The 23,200-nt window shown below is 32.5% G+C and overlaps 1 protein-coding gene across 1 annotated transcript; it reads right to left on the reverse strand.

The window, feature by feature from the left end:
* Window positions 1-19: 19 nt before the first annotated feature.
* Window positions 20-22,790, reverse strand: Tws (protein phosphatase 2 regulatory subunit tws). Its single transcript, XM_070298903.1, is given in 9 exon segments — window positions 20-85; window positions 160-494; window positions 645-822; window positions 984-1,048; window positions 1,051-1,261; window positions 1,862-1,959; window positions 2,218-2,283; window positions 10,034-10,345; window positions 22,430-22,790. Coding segments are annotated over 8 exon segments (1,104 nt in total). The 5' UTR covers window positions 10,119-10,345; window positions 22,430-22,790.
* Between the last annotated feature and the right edge of the window lie 410 nt (window positions 22,791-23,200).

The raw sequence follows: 23,200 nt of genomic DNA on the forward strand, positions 1-23,200 counted from the left end.
GTGGTATCAACGCAGAGTACTACTTGTCGAAGATGCAGTCATTCTCGTATAATGAACATAATTTTGATCTTAAGTATTCATGTACCTATTATAACAAAATTATATCAATGAACATCCATATAAGAATTATCACTCTCCTTATAAATATCACAAACTTACGGGATAGCATTCGATCGGTTTTGTTTCCATTTGCAAATCCCACACTTTCACACTGAGGTAGTCTCTACTAATCATGTATCTTCCAGAATTACTGAGTTTTACATCACTTATGCTTGAAATAATTTCCGAGAAAAAGCTTCTATTGGTTGGATCTTCCGGCTCCTCAAACAGCTTGCTATGCTGATCGCAAAGAGCAGCGGATCTCATATCGCAAAGTCTAATAGTTCCCTTGCTACTGCTGTATACCAATACATTGCATTCTGCAGGATGAAATTCCGCTGCAGTTATGACTTCTGTTAATTCTTCCATATTAGTTGGTTTAATGTCTACTATATCTGTGTGCTATGGTTAAGAAAATTTTATCTTACATTCCATTATAGAAAATATATTGAAATATTAAATACATACATACATGCATATATATATATATATATATATATATATATATATATATATATATACACATGTGTTTAAAGAAAGGATACTAAAACTCTGGTCAGTTATCTCAAGGTGCCAAAGATTAATTCTAAGATCATCAGCACTGAGGTATGTCTCTTGATCACTGTTGACACTTATACTGTTTATGTGATAGGTGTGTGCATTGGCAAATATTCTCCTTGGTGATGCCTCCACCATCAATTCCATTGGTTTTATGGTTGGCACCTATATGTATATATAACATAACAATGTATATATATCAAAAATTTTATGATTATATCATTTCTATATATATATAACTTATAATTAAAAATTATTTTTATTTGTCTGTTCGCAGCATACATGCATAAATAATTATTAATATAATTAACTCGAAATATATTTACCCTCAAGGCAGTAATGCAGGCAGGATCACGGATCGCACCATTTTCCTCTTTAGTATTATACCCTCTACTCTTTTATCTCTCTCACTAACTTTCCATAACTTGATTGTTTTATCATTTGTGGAGAGTAAAAAGTGGGCAGGGTTTTTTCTTTTTAGCCATCTAATTTTATTAATTTTTTCTTCTATCTCTAGTGATTTTAGATAATCAAATTCAGGCTCGTGGCTTTGAAAGGTGCTATACACGTTGTATTCACCTCTTCGTGGTATACTGTTTTTACTCTGTATAAATAATTATTGTTTGTTCAGTTTATTATTTTAACAGCGGGTGTTTTATCAATTATAATGTTTTAAATATCATGCTGGAATATTTGACAGTCTAATTTTGTAATATTCATTTAAAATAATTCAAATATCAAGTTTGAGAAAAAGTTTATAATTAATATCTTACAATATATCCATCTAACCACTTTATCAATGTCATCTTACAAGCTCAAACGATAGTGTATACCTTTAATAGGCTTACTGAAGAGCTATTTCGACTCAATAGAAAATAGCAGAGATACCAGATTACTAAATGTTACATAAGCTTTATAAAGATACAAATACTCGTGTCTAGCATTGACATATAAATATTGAGATAATACAAGACCTTGATATAAATATATCAATAATATTTCTTCTTGTAATCAAATATATCATCAATATGGAATACATTATATTATAGTTAATATCAATGTATAATATATTAATTAACATATTCATATATTAATTTATTATTTGAATTATTTAAATGAAAAATGATAAATGAATAAAAAATATATCTATATGAAAAAAAAAAATTACATCTATTTATTAAATTTCACAATAAATTGCACTTACAATGGGGTCTCTTTGAAAAATGACAACACGTCCACCCTTATCCCCTGTTGCAAGAAGATCGCCATCATGGTTAAATTCGACGCACGAGATTATATCAGCTGTAATAAAAATATAAATCTTGTATATATAAACAGCTTTTATACAACGCATAACAAAACTGTGCGATTATATGTAAGCATATATCAATTAATAGAGAGAATAAAAATATGAGCAAATCAAGATAAATTTTAGATCTCAATAATATATGCAAAGCTCTGATTCGCAATTAATTCTTTCCTTTATTTTGGTATATGTGTAAACTGATAAGATAAAAGACAGTCTGCTTCTTAAGTTAAGCAAACACAGGTCATACTTGCCTTCTGTAACATCGTCTTCTAAAGTCCCCTTGACTTGCGAGAAACACCACTGTATGTCACCATTGCCTGTAACAAAATATCAAGAGATTTTAAAATATCCAACTCTTTCTGCTTACTTGTTTCAGATATTAACGCATTAGTGAATGTTTATGAAAAATATTTTTTACAATAGTCGAATAACATTTTATAAATATCTTAGTCAGAGGCATCAGTGCATTTCAGTCTTTTGTCGCTAGTAACTTGTAAAGCTTGCAATACGTTATGACAGGCAAACAAAGAAAAGAAAGAAAACAAAGAAAATGCGAGAGAACAGGATATGAAAAGATTTATACAATGCTTATACTATTCCAATTTGTTACTTTACAATAAAATATATATTAAAACAACTTTTTGAACATAGTACAATATATATTAACACGATACTTCTTTACATATATATGACTCTTTAAATAAAATATACATTAAAGTAACAGTTCTTTGTATTATTTTTTTAAACAGGCATATAGATTTGGTGCCTTTTTTCTTCTTCTTCTTTTTTTTTAAAGAAAATATTTCAACGATACAATAATATTTTACTTTGTAATCTAACTTATAATGAAGAATTTTTAATTTGAATATTATTTTCAAAATAGTAAGCTATATATAGAATGTTTATATATTCAACTCATACACAATCTACATAAAAAAAATAATTTAATTTATTAATGCTCCATTTCAATTAAATCAAGGGATCGAGGGATAGAGTTTTTCCAATTATAAAGTAATGCGACACTCTTGCCAACATACTCCGAATGTAAGATTTTCAATTCCTCTCAACATGACCAATTAATAAAATTATCAATTATTATAAATATTAGAAATTATCAAAAATTATAATTACTATATTATATATATATATATATATATATATATATATATATATATATATATATTATTATATACATTGTGTTATATATATTATTATATTACAAATTATAAAAAAACATCACCAAACAAAGAAAAAGAACAGTTTCTCGCTAGTGTTTCTCGTTATTCCACAAAAGCGAATTAGATGAGAAGAAAAATTCGCGCATAATAAAAATTAACGCGGATTAATTGAAGCGAAATAGGGGGGGGGGGGGGGTGAGAGGAGGAGAGAGTTATCGTATTCTCAGTAAAGAGGAATAAAGCAAAATCGTCGTCATGGTGTATCTAATGCATTTCTGCGGCATCAAACACAAAAATATGGAAAAAAAAAAAAAAATTGCGGAATTAAAGCGGTATTACATCAAAGGCTGCCAAAGTAAAAGTACAAAATAAAAATACAAATAACGTAGTCCCTCGTGTACTCGCGTTCCTTCGACCACCTTGGATCGAAAGACGTACCACTATGATTGTGAGTTACACATTGCAGTTTAAGCGGCGAGGGAAGCGAGGGGGACGCGAGAACGAAGATGGCTGGCGGAGACGGAGTCGTCCTCTTCTCCCGCGAAGATTTTCCGATACGGAATATACGGGGAGGAGAGAGAGTGTGATGATATGTGAAAAAAAAAAAAAAACAGACGGGGAGGTGAAAGTGAGCCTACTTGAAGTTTCGGCGTAATCCATCGTGTGTTTCTAGGCCGCCGCCGTCGCCGCCGCTGCTGTCGTCGCCGTCGCCGGCGACGAGCACGTAGAGGAGTATCTGGCGCCCCCTCCCCCCTGCCCTCCCCCTTCCCGCCACCGACACGCGCACACGGGGAGAAGATCCCGGGAGTGTGTGCCCCGAAGGACGCTTTATTATTCGAGGAGAGAGTATATAGGCACCCGCGTCTCTCTCTCTCTCTCTCGCTTTAATCTGGGTCAAGGTTTGCCTCGAGCGAGGAGGCGACGCACGTCGTCGTCGTCGTCGTCGGCGGTGCGGGTAGGTGTACGTGTCTATATCTCACGCTGCCGGTTTTTTTTTTTTTTTCCCCGAATCAGCAGGCTCTGATGAGAGCGGCTACTTACCGGCCATCTCTCGCACGCGCGCACACAACGAAGAGGGGTTCTCGACAACACACGACACCAGGAGATCGAGAGGAGATTGTTCGCACGCGCGGGTTTACGTTTACTCCCGATGCGGGAGCGTACGCTCGAAGAGGGCACAGAAAGGCATGTACGCGCGCACGCGGTACGTGGTTACGACGTGTGGGTGGTGGTAGTGGTGGTGGTGGTAGTGGTTGTTTCGTTTAACGCGCACGCACACACACGCACACATACAAAGGGAGAAGAACACCTCTCTGTCACATTATTTTCCCGGTTGACCGTTTTCGCATGTGAAACGCGCGCTCTCTCGGAGTAACACGTCTCTCACTCTCGCAATGGCGGAAGTTCATAGGCGCGTATAACATCCGCACGCAACACGACGGCTACACGGCGCGGCGTGACGTCACTGCGCAGCCCAGGTCGCTCGCTGTCTTCGGCGGTAACCACCATCTTACATGCGGCGCTTGGCCAACGAACGTACGGAGTCTGCGCGAAAGCGCGGGCCGGACATGAACGAGGATGGCCGAACGAGCGCGAATTCGTCTGCGACGCGGCAAATTTGAATGCGCGCGTTAATTATTAGAGAGATGTCTGTTTCTTTGCAATAAATAGAATCGTTTATCACGATACGTCGCGTTGAATAGAAATTAGAATGTCCACTCTCTAGAAAAACGGAATTCTCAAGGATCCCTTTTATAAAAATCAGGGAATTCTCATGGAAGTTTATCGGGAGACTTTTTTATTAAAAGATTCTCTTTTTATATGAATTATATGTGTCTAAAATATATTATAAATATATATCTATCTCTGTTTATGTATTCGATGTCTTAACAACATATTGAATATGCGATACATACTCTTTATTTTTAATTTTTAGTGATAAAAAAATGAAAATTTATGCATTGAGTATATATAAACAGAGATAGATATATATTATAATATATTTTAAACACCTAATTCATTTGGCTTGCCAATTGCTTATAATACAAAAGCAAAAATTATCAAGGAGATAATTTTTTTAAAAAAATTCCCCGAGTTTCGATATAAAATTCTATGAAAATTCCCTGATTATTTCAGATATGAAAAAATTCTTTAGAATTACAGATTTACAGGTTTTCCACGTTTTTCCAAGGAATAAACACTCTGAACGATAGATTTACTAACGTAATAACAAACAACATACTTCGAGATAGAGACAGTTTCTTAGAAATATGTTGCACAAGGTATTTGCACCTGGTATCTTTTAGTGTGTAAACACGAGATAAATATATATTTTTATAAAGTCGCTGATATATTTATATTAACATACAAACATTAATATACAACTCTCCAAAGGATATTATCTCGATTATGAGGAGAGACTTGATCACGATTCCGAGCAGGCGCCTGTTATCATGATGAGTTATCGAGTAATATTAAAGCATTTACCTAAAAGCTCCGTTAATTTGTCGTGCAACTCCTCGAGGGAGGAAAACAACGGCGTATTCCTTCGCAAGTGCGTGAGTGTCTTAGAAACGCGAATCTCCGATCGATTCATTCTCAACGCGAAAAAAACCTGAAAGGCCGATTGCAGGTTCATCCACAAAACTTGAAAGCAGTTTATCGATTAATCAATTATAACGACTCGCGGCGCGCTCGGCAACTGATCTTTCACGAGAATAAAATACCGTACGAGACTGTCTCTGAATGGTACCAAGTGTCATAAGCTCGTATGAGACACGGAGCTCTCTTTGCGGGGCATATTAGAGGCGCTCCGTTAATAAGTTTGCACTAACGAGATTGCATCTCCACTAAGATTCGGCACGCATGCAACGATAATATTTCGCACATTCGGAATAATGTAATGAAAAAATTGGGATATCCTTGCCATAAGGACACAAATTCAAGCTATTGATTGCGTTTATTATTATTGATGTTATTATAATTTGCATTTATAATGTCGTTTTTAAACGTGAAAAATAATTATAAAAAAGTTTTTATAGGAAAATATAAGCGTCGAAAAATTCTCAGTAAGTTCTCATAAAATCTTTCGCCATCATTATATGTCAGCGTTATTTGAAGGTAATCAAATGCCATGTATTAATAATTCTTTTCCGTGCCCGAAACGCCGAATATAATTTTCGTTGAGAAAAAAAATCAGCCGAAAAATCTGTCATTAAAAGGATAATCTGGTGGATTTTTGTGTACACCCTATATATGTGTGTGTGTGTGTGTATATATATATATATATTTGATAATCAATGTCATTTAAAAATTTATATACAAATAAAAGAATTCTAATAAAATTCTACTATTATTTAAGAGAATTTAATTAAAAATAAACCCGATTGCTTGTCAATACACATAATGATAATCATCAGAAGAAGGAAGTTATATTTGGAGAGAGAGTCATGTCCCCTCATATATCGATTCAAATAAAGTCAAAGCGAATGTTGCGACTGATCGTGAAAGTAAATCACTTGATATCAAGACGTTTGTAGAATAATAAATATCGTACGCATCGCGGACTCTACAACATGCGTTCCGTCTTTTTTGAAAGTCTCCCGATCTTCCATCTTTAATACTTACGGAAATAATAGCTGTCAGCGCAACCGCTCGCGTCCTTTTCGCTCTTCTGTTTGAGTACCGTGCAACGAGCCATATTTTGATTTATATCGACGACAACAGCTTTTCTCTTGACACGTATTCGAGCTGGCATATACATTCTCGTGTTAACAACTCCGCTTCGGCAACGCGATAATCGCAACGTTTTTATAAATCTTTCTTTACCTTCAATTCGTTTTGCGGTACACACACATTACATATACAACGTTGATCTCGAAAAAGTTTCCTCTCTCTAATCGGCTGCCAAATACGAAAATTCTCCGTCGAAATGTACACTCGACAGTCGGGTATACAAACTTTATTTATTTACGTTTTTATCAACGCCAAGTCGAGGGGGGGGGGGGGGAAGAGAGAGAGAGAGAGAGAGAGAGATTTTCTTTGATATATTAGATATACTAGTTTATGTGTATAATAATGTATAATAGTGTAAATATATACAAGGTGAATTGACAAATATAGTGCAATTAAAAGAAAAAAGTAATTTGTTTGTACAAAAATAAATTAAAAGCATAGAATATATATATATATTTTTTTTTGTACGAGGAGCTATATTCGAAAATGGACTGTGAAACAAAAATTAGTAATCTACATATTCATTGCTTTTTTTTTTTTTAAACTAAAATAATATTTAATAATCTTGCGTCATATCATCGTCAACTTCATCTAGATAATAATTATACATATAAATAGAAAGTATTTTACACAAATTTTTATTTTTAACAAAACGATGTGAAATAATTTAAATGAGTTATAAAGTATTAAGATAAGTTTCGTGTGTGTGTATATATAAAATCGAAATCGCTGTATCGCAACGTGAAATTTGAAGAATGATATGCCTTTGAAAGATTATTAATTATTCAAATTTATTAGAAATTTGTTTTATAATAGACACACACTCTCTCTCCCCCTCTCTCTCTCTCTCTCTCTTTTTCTACATAATTATTTCGTTGTAGTTATTTAAAATTAAATTCATTATAGAAAGGCAGTTTTTATTAAACAGATTATTTTTTAAATTTAAAAATTAATCTTAGTTTTTAAATCTAAAAAATGATCCTATTTGTTCTATTTTGTGACAAATATTTGATCCTCGCTTATTCGATGCGAGATGATGCGCCTAAAGAAGGACTCGCCGTCTCAAAAACAACGTATATATACTTTTATATGTAAATAGGTTCGATCTCTAATCTCTACGCGTCATACGAAAAAGTGTGTGCATACGTATTTCTTTAAAAGTATCTACTCTAAATTCTGTAAAAAAGTTCACTGGGAATTCCCTAATTTTCCATATATAGGATTAATAAATGTTAGTTGAAAAACCATTTATTTCGGAGTTATAGATCGTAAATTTTTTTTTTTTAACATAAAATTACGGTTTAAATAAGTTACAACTTGTACAATTTTTTACATAAACTAATATAAATAATGTATCTTTCATTTATTTCGATAATACGACATGTACCAATTATCCTCGATTGCATCGACACATTTATTTCAATTATCATTTATTTTGATTGTAATTTTTTGTAAAAGTAATGAAGTATTAATCTTGTGCATGTACGTTATCCGAGAAATGACTAATATTTACACAAATTTTGAAATAACAAATGTGCGCTTCATATATAGCGAAATAAATGACGATGTTGCGATAAACGACAATGACACGAACAGCACGCTTGTATCAAGTTTATCCGACCAGCAGACAGCAGAAAAATGTTTTTCTAAACTTCATCAATGTTTACACAACATTCAAAAAAATTTAAGTCCAATTTATTTAACTACGGTAGAATACAATTCGCGTTAGCGTTTTTAAATTAGAAATAAAGGTTTTCTATAAAAAATTGAATAGAATCACAGAACACGTTTTGTCAAAAGAATGCGCTTTGTGCAAGAAGGTATAATGCTAATTAATTTAAAACAATCATTCTTCATATCAGTGAATTTTCAAACAAAAAGTATTTTTTATCAACTCCTTAATCGATAGTTAAAAGTTCTATAGTTCTTATACAATATTTTATTTATTGATGAAACTCACCAGGAATGGAGAAAAATCAATAATTTTCACAATATTGATGTTTCATCTACTAAAAACCCTCATCCTATTTTAGAATCGTAACACATATTTTTGGTAAGCATTTGCAAAGATCCTTCTGCTATAACGTATTTTTACTTTCTCACAAATAAATTATCAAAAGTTTTGGAAAATATTATCTCTATTAAGTTGTTTATATAAATATATGATTTATGCACAGCGAGAACTCTGCCTATCTTTATCATGATTATTGCACATTTCAAATCGTTTTTATGAAAAGTGGATAGGATATCTTACCGGATATCTAACAATAAGTCCGTTCTGTGAAGATATATGAAGAGTATAATGCATAGCAATAATTTAAAAAGCTAAGTTGTATGCAAATCATTTTATACTTTTATTAAAATAAAAGAATTAAAAACTCTTGTCAAAGTATATGAGATAAGTCTGGAATATCTCCTTGAAGGTACTCGATCTTTAATACATGACATGCTGAATTATATATATCGAAATATATGAATGGAAGATATATTAAACAGCTGCTATAAATCAAAGTAATTTATGTTACGAATAGACATACTATATATGCACCAATATTACTGCAATGCAATTGACCGTCTTGATGTCATACTCGATTCAATATCCTTGAATCCTTTATTTTTTTTTAGCTTATTTTATTTTTTTTATATTATTGACTTGTGACCCCAAACTAAATAATTTTTAGATCAATATTTATTTTTGTATAAAAATTCATCTTCTCTTAAATTATATTATGTTTCTCATTTAACTCTGAATATATATATATATATATATATATATATATATATATGTATAATCATTTGATTTGCGAAAATCAATAAAGCAGATGATGAGTTGATACTATATAAATATAGTTACGGAGCGCGCGAGTTCTATGTGATGTCATTGGCCACAACTTTAATCGCTTATAATTCAAAAACTATTGTGACATTTCCACATTAAAATTTTCCATTCTATTTTATTTACAAAATATTGAAGTATTGTAAGACAGTGATACGGTGATTGTGAGACAATCTATAAATATGTATTAATTCATGTATAAGTTTCAATTTTAATGTGAAAATTTTACATGAATTAAATTTTGAGAAAAATTAAAATTTCGCGCGCATCCGACAATGAGACAAATTTGAAGGCAAAGATAAGATGTGACAGACTCACCGGCACGTTTGTTGACAGCTGTATTGATCATAGAACCGAGTTTCGTGAGGCTGGACTGCCTCATGATATTGGAGGGGCTCTTCATCCGTTTGGACGGTGGTATCGGAATCGGGGCGGTCTTGGCTCGTGCCAGGATGGCTCTGCCGTTCCGGCAATTGCCGTTTGGGCTTGAGCCGGGGGACCGCTGAAGCGGTGCCCCCCATAGACCCACCACACTGGCGTGACGCGTGGTGACACTTCGCTAATCTTAGCTTCCTGCCACCTGTTATCCTCGTGGCCGCTTCAGCTTCCACTTTCGTCACCTTGTCGTCGCTGAAAAATGAGATCTCTTTTGTTTTTTTCCTCCAAGTGCTATCATTCAAATAATACAATTTGGAAAAAAAATTTCAAGAAAAAGGATAATCATTCTTTGTAATTTTTTTTATATTCAATATGATTTTAATATCACAAATATCCTATATATATATCAAAAGGAATTTGTTGTAAAGATAAAAGTTAATCAATATTTTTTCATGATCAAATATTGAATCTCTTATACCGTGGTAACTAATTATCTACTTTATGATTGCTGTTAGAAATGTAATAGATACTTTTTATCAATTTTAATATTGAATTCGTATCCAGTGACCTAAAAAACTCCTATATACATATATACGTATGTATGTGTAAAACAAAGTTTTATAAAAATTCAAAATTTTTTAATTTTGATATCCATCACATATTGATTTCCATCATGCTTGATAAGAAAATAACAAATATTATATAATTATATAAATCTATTTGCGTAACATGTTCTTGATTAGTATTATGGCAACAAGACACATACAATCATTTCAAATAAAAAGGATAGATCTTATCAATTAATCAGATACAGATATGCGGGGTAAAAGTAAGGCATAATAGACCTTGAGTAAAGAATCACACAAGTGTAGTGCACACTTGCGAATACTTGTCCAATCGCGACATTCAATAACATTAATAGATCTAACATTGTTTCGTTCATTAATTATCAAAGATGTACATTTGGTATCAGTTTTATATATATATATATATATATATACTTTATATTTTATTTCTTCTCTTTAATCGTATTATATGAACACATATCGTAGTCGGCTTCACTTTGCGCTGCAATTATCGTTCCTAATATAATAACACGTCTTGATACCTATAATCTGCCATTACATATGACAGTAAGTGATATGATTTGTATAATATCGGATTATATTGAAAGATCTGTGTAATAACATGCTATGGGCTACTTGTTATATCTATTTAAATCCATATGATAAGTGTGTAGGACATTTGTGATCGACTAAAACTTATCGCATTGATAAATAACATGCATTTGACGACAAGAGACCCTAACAGTATAATTAACAATCAGACCAATCAATTAACGATGTTTGGTAATTAATCATGGAGAAAATACTTGAAGATATTTTCTTTTAAAAAGAGAGAGAAGTGATATTTAACGTAAGAATAAAGTGCTATTTGCTGGAGAAGAGAATAGGTCCAGATATATATATATATATATATTTAACACTAATCTCTGCTACCGGTGAATTTCATGGTTTAAGTGGTAAGGCCAGTCTATGAGCTAATTTGCAAACGGATCATACTTGTGCTTCATCGTCGTTCTCCATTTTAACAAAAGATAAAAGCAGATATTACAGTGCTTATTCGGGGTGTCTACTCAAATGTAAGAAAATTATTGAAGAGAATAATTTTCATAAAATCAAATTTTAAAAATTCCGCGAGTTCCAATGAAATTCCATGAAAATTTTCTGATTTTTTTCAGATATAAGAAAAATTTCTGAGAATTTCAGATCCTTAATGTTTTCCAGAGAATAGATACTCTGTATTATTTTTAAAAGAGATCGTTGTCATATTGAGAATATTTTATATTTCTCGTAGTAAAAATACGCAGTGAGACATTGCGATTTATCATTCTGTTCAAAATTGGCGATGTTGGTGAAGAGCCTGCGATTCGGACGACTTATGGTATATTACATAATAAGAGTATCATACAAACGGAACGTAGCATATGGTATCGAGTACTGTCGAAATAAATAAATTTTTTTGCATACATTTAGCGTGACGAAGTATAAGCGATATCCGTTGAGGTATAATTAAATATATCTTACAATTCCTGTAACACTATATCGCCCCTTCCATACATCGCTCTATCTCTACGTATGAGAATACATTTGCACGTGCCAGCAATAAATTGTATAGTTGGACATTAAAATAGAATTTATTCTTTTCGGTATACATATGTATACAACATTAATAACGGAGAAAAACGAATTTATAGAATTTTGTATGAGTAATCATGTCTTGGTCACGATAGATTTGCATACTTTCGTTGTTTTCGTCGATTGAAGCTTTTCCGAATTTCAATCGTCGAAGATATTATAGATACAGCTTGTCGAAACAGCATAGAAAAATATTTGATTAAATGTGAATATTATGCAAATTTAATAATTATGAATATTATAATGCATAATTATTAAATTTTTTCTTGTAATGTTTGTAAAAGCGGCTAAAAGTTGGTGTAAAAAAAAAGAAAAAAAAAATTATAGAACGAGAAAAGCAATTTTTAAAAGTAATCTTTTCTCAAGATCTTCATCACACAGTTCGTATTCAAGGCTTGCCAGCAATTTTCATTTATTAAACTCAAGCCACACATTCCACATCACATTCCTAATGTTCATCCCCATGCTGTGCATCAACATTAAGTTATCCTTTAGCTGTTATTTGTGCTATTATTAATCTTATGAAAATCTATTATAAAGTGAAAATATTTTTCACTGACCAAATATCATAATTAATATTGATGTAGCAATTAATTTCTCTAATTATACAGAAAATTATATGTAAAATATTATTGCCAGGATAAATTTTAATGATAAATTAAAAAAATATATATATAAGGTTCAAAAATAAATAAAATTAAGATGATTTAGCCGTTATAAAACTGGATGCACGTATTGGTAATGGTAAAGTCAATGTTCAAAAGATTAGAAGAGGGTATTAGATTATCCTGATGAATCCCTATATACGTAGTTGCCTATGCTTTTATAAGACTTCGAACTCTTTTCACTATCTTTTTTAAGAAAGAATAGCATATTCCACTTTTTTTTTTAATCTCGCAAGAATCCAAATTTTATTATCATTATCGACAGTCTTCGTTTGGATTATCGTTATTGGATGATTTATTACATCATCAGAAATGCAGAAAGAGATGATTTACAATAATAATATCGCGTATAGATCCATATCATTCTTCCCGACGATACTTTCAATATTGTCTTTTCGTAGCCGTAAAGAGATTTTAAATAAAATAAAATAAAGTCGAGATGACAATTTTTTTGCAAATCATAAAAATTAAAGAAAATTAAAGAATAGTCAAAAATTAAATAAAAAATTAATAAAAGACAATACAATCTATTATCACAGATTAAAAGTTGCTTGAACTTATTACACGTGTCGTCGAGCAAAGTCTTATCGACGAGCCATTAGAAAATATATCACGCTAATATTAATAGCCTATTAAAAATGTACATGACGATGTCATTAATAGGCAACGCCCATGAAAAAGTATAGCGTAACGTAAATAGCCTGTTCCGGCTATATCAAGGTTCTGCTGACGATCCTGAGCTTTTTGCAAAATTGTACATAGATTTGCAATTCTCTTTGGACTTTCTTCCGGAAAGGACACGAAAGAAATTGCCACGAGGCGATCACCTCTGCAGACACCTGCATTCTTTTTCTTGCGGGTATCTTTATTTTGTGTTGTTGATGTTACGGTCAGCACTTTGATATACATAGACACGCGCATCAACGTTGTCAGCGAACTACACAATCGCCTTGCGCAATATCGCTGACCTAGATAGTTGAGATGATAGATACTTAGATTGGCACTATCCCGTTCGGTTGACCCCGCCGAATTGCTTACTTAAAGTTTGTACTTTTTCTAGAGATGTATTTGTGCGTGTCAACAATTTATATATATATATATATATATATATATATATATAAACACGTGCGTAAAAAAAAATAAGGCGTTATTGCAAGGTAAATCGTTGCGTGAAGTTTCATGGGGAAGATGCGCTACGACGCTATCAACCAGTTAATTGTAACAGTATTACATCGCTTGGCAATTACTTTGTGGCTGGCCTAGATAATATGATGGACGCATGCAAGTATAATAATTGAATTGCAAAATGTCACGAAATTGCATATTACGAAATTGTACAAAAATCCTAGATTATGTATACATACGCAACTATCTCTAACTCTTCGTTACTGGATCGATCGCGGAAGATAGTACGAACTATTTCCAGTTTACCAGCTTTGATGGAACACGCATTGTTAAAAATACTTCCGTTTTTGTAAAAAAAAGATTTTCCATCGATAAAATAAATCATATAATTATTTACCTTTCCAACTTGTCCCCTTTTCTTCCTCTTTACCTGTTATTCGGCGCATATATATTCCTGTTACACATTTAAATTTATAAATTTCAAGATGAAAAGTAATTTTTATATTAAATTATCTTCTGTATTGCATACTCTTTATTCCGCAACTTTCGTAAAATGATAACTTCAAAATTCAATTCTTATTGAAGTTCTAGCTCCTTTTTCAAAGAATTCAGGTGTTCCATAGCATTGCAATTGTATTCTATATTTTATTGAATAAGGTAAAAAGATCATATCGTAACCAATTAATATTTCGTTGTCAATTTGTCAAGAGAGATATAGCATATGGAGAGATATTGCACTAGATATAAGTTACAGACAAAGAGTATGTGCGATCGGAGCTTGATAAGAGCTATATAATCCGCGTTTGAACATCAGCATCATCTTACGAAAGGAGTGTCTGTCAATTTTTTATCTATCTACCTATCTTTTGTAGTATATGCCAATACGTCTTCAACGAAAAGCGATAAGACACTTGAAGAGAGAAAGAAAGAGATGGAGAAAGAAAAAGTGAAAGAAAAAGAGACATAGAGGACCTGCGGATCAATAGGTCGTGGCTTTATTGACTTGGAAAACCACTAAAGAAACATAATGGTGTTAGGGACCCGGAATCTTATATGTCGATCGCATTCTGAATCGTATGTATGTCGTTTTATTGAGGAGAGTAACCAATCGTGGTCTTCAAGCACGCCGGTTCATTATGGAAATTGTGGCAAAAATTTCTGATAATGAGAAATTGCTCGAATTTTTGTGCTATCGTTAATAGCCCCGTGATTAGCTTTCTATATAAAGAGCAGAGCGGTATAAAAGAATAATGAATAATGAACCGCGGGTCATATACATATATTTCATTTTTTATATAAAAATAAATTTTTTATAAAAAATTTTATAAAAAATAAAGCATTTATAAATTAAAGCATTTTATAATTCACAAGATCGATATATACATCATAAAAATTTAAAGGCATATTGTTGCAGAGGTCTCTTTGATATAATACACGAGTTTAACAAATAAAATTTTTCATAAAAAGTTGTTTTAATTTTTGCCTTTATATTTTATATTACCCCGTCGCTTTCCCGATTAGATAATTGATTTTTCAAACGTTGCGAAGAATGGAAAAGGATATTTGAAAATAATATTTTTGTATTTGATTAATAAAGGAACCTCACCAGCCTGCAAATTTTGATCTAATGAAATTTTGCATATACGTGTAAGTAAATAGATTTTAAAAATTAGAAATTTTCTTGATATCAAAAAAGATTCTTCTTTTAAAAAAATGGAATCCGTTTAACAAAGACAGACGTAAAACTAAATTGCATATCATGAATTCATAAATCCTGTAAAATTCTTTGTAAATTTTTTGGAAACTAAAAATATTGCGTAATACTTAAAAATTAAATTAATTAATTAATAGTCAGATTTTAATTTAGATAACTGTTATAAATATATTTATTATTAATGTTTGTAATAAATGTTTTCACATACATATAGGAAATGCAAAATATATGATGTATTAGCTTCTATCGACATTATGGAAATGTCAGCCGTAAAATTAATGCATATGTTATTTGCTACATATAATAATTTTTTTATTGCTAATAAATGTTATTATGATTTCATGTAAAAGATCATTCACAATAAATAAGTACATTCAGAATAAAATTATTTTTATTTTATAATATTAAATGCAATAAATATCTTTTAATATAACAGAAAAAATGCAGAGAGAATTTTTAAAAATAATAATTGTTTAAAAATATTATTGGCGTGATTAAATAAAGATATTTTTATTGTAAAAAAATTATAAATTTTATATAAGACATTTTATTAATATCTCGAATAGTTTTTGAGATATATCGAGAAAAATCCAAAACTCTTTTACATATAAGAGATGATTTAAACGATTCTGACATTTTCAACATTAATTGAAAATTTTTGAATTAATTTATTTATCCTAATTTAACATGTATGGAAATTTATTAAAATCAGAATTAGCAAATTAGCAAGATTTTCTTTTAAGATAAGTACGCAGAACAAATGATTAATAACGAATTGAAGGCTGGACAAATAGCGCAATTGTTCCTTGCAATTGCTCGTTATCCGAATGCAAACTGGACAAGATATATATGCGCGCACGGGTGCGTATGTGCATTGACTTCCATTAAATAATTTATCATCAGTAGAACTGTAAAAATAGAGAGAAAGAGAGAGAGAGAGAGAGGGAGAGAGGGAGAGAGAGAAGCAGTTGCAACAAATGGATCTTTCTCGATTAAATAATTAACAATTCCTACAAGTCAGTCGTGCTTTTGAAATACACTACTTCCGCGACGAACGTGAGATGTACATATTTACAAAATCTGCAAATGTTTGAAATACATTAGATTTTATGACTCGATAAGAGATTCAACCGAGTGCTCAAATATGCAAAACAATTCCAATAATAAAGCTGAAGGCTGCTTTTAATTAAATATATCTATTTGATGCGCGAAATAATGGTTCTAACAAGACATAGAAATTTATGTGCATTATTTTCTGAAGTAGCACAAAGAAAATACTATATACATCTACTTATACATCTATCTCGTTAGAGAAACTCAGGACAAAATTAAATTTCGCTAGAAAAATTATTGGCATGTATTCCATGCGAGTATTCGGATACCGCAACTAGTGAAAGGAAACCACAGACTAAGTTTAGAGAAGAATACTAATTCGTTACATTACGTTACAGCACGCAAATGCGAAATGGTTCCAAAACGAAAAACAAACGACACTTTTGGCAATGATGTAAAAAAATTATTTTTCTCCAAAATTTCTACATCACCACATCTTTTATCGTCGACAACACATCGCATACCGTAGCTATAATAAGACAAAATACATTAAAAAATTGTAACACGATGGAGTAATCTGAAAAAAAAAAACCGGATTCATATTCAACATTTAAAAAACTACGATAAGTGACTGGTCTTTTCGTGTTAAAAAAAAAAAAAAAATTATTTTTTATTAAAATGTTATTAAAAGACGCGGTAAGAGACGCATCGTTTTTCTCAGTCAGTCCCATAGAGACACCTGTTGATGACTTTACATGACAATATTACGTACATCATTTGTACGATATAGAGAGTCTTTACGATCTTTATGATCGTCAATCATAATAATAGCAACACGTAAGATTATCAGTTTTTGCCGAATAGAATCATGTTAAAAATCTGACAGAATCCTCAATCCTAAGTAGATACATTGAAATAAATAATAGTGCTTATTACGTTCATATCACGCGCATGTATCGTTTTTTCCAAATTTAGAAAAATAAAATTTGACGTTGAAACAAATGAAACACGCGCGTTATACCGTGTAACATACTAGTGATATCGACATATCGATTTATTCCACGTAAAACATCTCACGGATATAAATCGTACCGAGGAACGAGAACTCGTTCGAAAACTCTTACGTGCTCATATTTACCGGTCAAAAGCATGGAGAAGGAGTAGGTCAAGGCGAATACCGGTTACATTCGGAATTCAATTCGCATGCATGCCATCTTACCGCGACGTGTGGATGCCTAGGGCGAATTACATCTTGCTCGCGAGAAGAGTAATAAGCAAATAACGATTAATCATGAAAGAAAGGGCGGGCGTTCGCGATAATATTTTAAATCCCAAGGATACGCAGATGCATTCGACGTTATGCAAAATCGTCAGCGGCTGTGTATGCCAGATATGCATATTGCGTCATACTTTCGCTTTTATCTTTGCTCGAACATCATGTCGTGTACGAAATTCGGAGCAATAATGACGATATCCATCAATCTTGAGCAATGCAATTAATAATCGTTAATTTTCGCGTAAAATCATAAAAAAATAAAGAAAAATGTGATACGATTTAAACGCTTGAAATGTTTTGACAAATTTTCTTTTTCAACACAGAATGATATCTTCACGCCTAGGCATCCACACGATCGTTAACCCATCAAGGCGTTCACGACATAGGCTGCTGATCGAACGACAATCGTTTACACCTTCATTGCGCAATCGTGGAACATGTGCGCAATATAAATAAGGAGGATATATCGTGTTTAGATTATTAAAGCTCGGAATCGAAAACAGGTGTGACCTTTAATGTATAAGGTAAGCGCGTACATGCGAGAAGATATGCAGGAGGGGCTTAAGCTATCGATGTATGTACGATTTTCTACGATTACGCAGGACATTGTCATTAATACGCGATGTGATTCTACGTCGTAGAATGGATATAATATTTGCAAAATTTGAATTGATAGAGCTCAAGGAGATCTTCTAAACAATTTTAAATCTCCAGTTTTAATATCTAATATCATTGCAATTTAATTCATTCGCGTCTTGTCTGTTTATTTCTTCGAGATTTTAGAATATTTGCATATATATGTAGAAAATATGCAAAATATGCGGCAAAAAGAAACATTTACTCGAGCAATTTAAAATTTATGAGAAATGGAATCGCAAGTTTTTACAGGTGAAAAACACGATATTGTGAACAATCTACGAGTATCGATTTATCTACTAGATTATGTATGAAAGCGATTATATCTCTCTCTACGATTGCTGTTTTCGCTAGTTTCTTCACGCGTCTCTGCAAATCTATCGCTAATTTACGCGAAAAGAAAAAGCAACAGATATAAAATTCAGATAACACTTCAATAACACTTTAATTTTATACGAGAGAGATCGTAAGTTACAGACACGATATTCGCCTACGTTGTACCAGTTGCAATTTGTTTCACGTCAACAATTTATTTCGCGGTTTGCTATGAATCTGTGCAATCGTCGACAAGAGAATTATTTATTTATTGGAACAGAGCATGTGTGAAGACAATAATTCTATTTATTTATTTAATCAATCAATTCTTTTCATTGATTTTATTCATATATATTTTATTTATATTTTTTATCTATTTTATAACACACAGTGAGAGAACACTGACTATTGTACCGAAATAGAGGATGTATATTTATTTCGGTCAGTGTGTTATTTGAAGGCAAAAAGTCTGAGATGAGACAAAAAGTCCGGCATACATATTTTACTTTTTTTTGGTACATAAACACGATGGGACGTAAAGTTGAAAATTTTGAGAAATACATTCGAGAGAAATTGTATTTTTTCTCAATATCTGTTCATTATGACGTTTACAAGTAACACGTGTCTAGTTTTCGATAATAAAACGCATCTTTCGCGAAAGATCGTTCGAGTGTTGGTCGGTGCTTTCAAGGTTTACGCGATGCAGCCGTATTAAACTATGACTTCAAAAGCAAGAAATCGCGATTCGATAATACGAATTGATAAAATATATACCGCAAACTCTCCGTTTTTTTTTTTTTTATTACACTGCATTAATAAACGCATGTATAATTCATTTGCATGAATACATTTGTTTATACTATGTATTCACAATTTTTTTTATTCTTTTTATTTCTTTTTTTTACAAGTAAGATTAGACCTTATGATATAATTATTTATTTTCAATAATCCACGAATATTGAAATGAATCTCTTTATATTTTATCAGTCTATACTATCAAACGTATGAGTAAAGACGTAAAAAAAAAAAAAAAAAAAAAAAAAAAAAAAAAAAAACCGCGACGTATATTTCGCGAGAAAAAAATTCGTATGATTTTTCGCTTCTGACATCACTTTGTGATGTCAGTGAGGGATCTAGGAGCTTTAATTACGGCAAATTGTGAGCGGATGTTAATCGATGTTGACGTTCGTAAAGTAATGTTAATTAGTAAATGTTCAATTGAATAAGAACCGATGATTAGAGAACATGAACGGAAATGATGATAAATTGTTAATAAACATCTTTAAGTGGAATGTATTTTTCTATTTATGTATTGTAGTATAAGTATAAAATATATATAACTATTATATCATTGTGATAACGTAAAGACGCTTAATTTTTTAGATATTCTATTAAGATTCTAATGTGTGGGATCCATTCTCACCGTAGTAACATTTTATTTATTTATTTTTTTTTTTTTCGTTTCGTCGTGTGAAAGATAAACGCATCTTATTTGATTCGACGCTTTTAGTAGAAAATTTGAATATCTATTTTTATGTAACTGACGCTGAGCTCGGACTCGCGAAAGTTTAAAATTAATCCCAAATCAATTTTCTAGCATCCTGTCCTAGTTACAGGATGATATCGGAATGTTATACAGTCAATAAAGTCACTATTATCCTCTATAAAATTAAACAATCAACACAAAAAGCGACTTTATAAACTTTAGAAAATTTATGATTATATTATACATAAATTAAGTGGAATATATAAATTAAAGATTTAAGTGGGTGGTTCCTAAAAAGCACCAAGTCAAGCGATACCATAATCTATAAAGGAGAGAGAAAAAAAGAAAGAGAGAGAGAGAAAGAGAGTTATTTTTGCCCAAATCAATGAACTCTATCTACTGTATACAGTAAACAATTGTCGTTCCTCGATTAAGAACAATCAAACGTCAAATATACGCAATTTCGCCTGTATAGCTCGTGTTATGATCATCATGTACGTGTATTCAGAACGATATCGTTTCTATTTGCGCGAAGATGTTGCTTCGACAAGCAAATGATGAAGACGTAACCGGAAGGGATTATTTACGAAGCGGCAATGGGTGCTCGCGTCATACTGACCCTCGGTAATTAACTATCGTTTCGACAATTGAATTCCATCAACTGACGCCAGCAAACAATGCACGCTTTTCAATACACAATCCCAAATTATTCAAACTACTCGATTACAATATATATTATACTATATACAAACGAATTCGATTTATATATTTTATTACACATGTAAATCAATAAATATTTTAATAAATACTTTAATAAATAATATTGTTTTCACTCTCTTCTTTTATGTCTCCGTGTAACATTTCTTTTTTTTTTTCTTTTTCTTTGCTCCCCCCCCCCCCTCCCCTCCTCCTCCCTCTTCGGCTTCTCGATTAGAACATTACATTCAACGGTTATGAGATCAGACTTCAAATTACCGGCATACGTGGAATTTTCGATAAATAAGATAGTATAAAAAAATGCAATTTTTATAATGGGACGTAAAATTTCGTACGAAAAAAAAAAAAAAAAAAAAAGATGAGCTTATCTTACACAATATATTTATCTCACTTCGCATTTTCGTCGGTATCCCGAGTCCAAGCTGCAGCAGGTGCAAAGGGAAAAAGACGCGCTGCACATACGTACACCGGAAGAGAGAGGGGGAGGGGGAGAGGGAGGGGAAAGGGCAGCCAGATCCATGCCTCATGAATATTTTCGCGGCAAAGTTATTCGCGATAATTATGATTCGTCTTTCTCCTCGATATATTTTTAGGGTACTCGAGGAGTATTTATGATAGTTATATCTAGTGAAATACGTAACGCATAAAACACGCGACACTTATTTATTCAATTTGACAAATTATCCCTTGCAGAGGATATTGACATTTCGTAAAAAGATCAAAGGTCCATAATTGCGCGTTATTTATTTAAATCATGACATTATATATATCTTTTTTTTTAATACAAATTATATAATTTTACATATTTTTTAAGTAATAAATATGTATATATACAGAGAGAAAGAGAGAGAGAGAGAGATTCATATTTATTTTTTATTTATCAGTATATCAATCTCGTTATTCAGAGTGAATATATAACTATCTTTAAACACTCGTCATATAATAAAATTCTTTCTAATAATATATTGTTTAAAAATAATAAATAATATTTTAATAATATAAAATATAATTTATATATTAAATATTTGTACAACGGATATACGAACTGGCGGGAAAGGCTGCTTCTTCCCGGCATAGGTAGAGAAAAAAAAAAGAAGAGTGCTAAAATGTGGGTTAAATACGGGGTCGCCGTACAATAACCCGACACTTACCGGAAAGGAGAGAGTCACTCGTAAGAATAGCGAGTGCCGGTCGCAGCTATGTTATTGTCGTCTTCGTCCTCGTCGCGCACGGGTGGCTCTTCCTCTCTTTCAGGATACACGATTTGACGTAACGTCGCCGAAACGTGTCGGGATAGCACGAGGGTCTAACCGTATCTATTCAATCGCACGAAGTGCGTGCCATTTCACGCACTATACTGCCGATCCGCGCTAACCGCAGATATTCGCGCTTTTCGAGAGAGCGATTACGTGCGATACACGGAACGCACGCACGCAACACGCACGCGACAGCGTTCCTTTAGCGGTGGTGCAGGACGTGACCGCGCGACACAGACCATTCGTCTCACGCGAACTAGTGTTTACTACTGACACGAGCAGACGAACGCACTCCCTTCGAGCGAGTACGCCGAGACGAGACGAATCGAGCCGACCCGAGCCGACCCGAGCCGACCCGAATCGACCCGAGCCGAGCCGAGCCAAGCCGAGCCGAGCCCAGTTGCGTCACGTCTGGTAGCATCGCCCTCGCGGATTTTTAATACCCGTATGATGAAGCGAGATGCATGTGGCCCTTCGCCGAATGCAACAGTCGCTGACAGTAGTGACAGTTCTTGATACTGGCGCGTCTCAGATCAGAACAGATATAATATATAGTTCTTTTTTTTGCGATTATGAGTACTGGTTCCTGTCTGTGTGAGAGGAAACCCAAAATCGGTCAAAAATTATGACAGAAATTATATATGACGTGTATTTTAAATTAATTTT

This window comes from Polyergus mexicanus, unplaced genomic scaffold (assembly GCF_030449975.1).
Source record: "Polyergus mexicanus isolate NDT 795.1 unplaced genomic scaffold, iyPolMexi1.0 SCAF_7, whole genome shotgun sequence".
Lineage (NCBI taxonomy): Eukaryota > Metazoa > Arthropoda > Insecta > Hymenoptera > Formicidae > Polyergus > Polyergus mexicanus.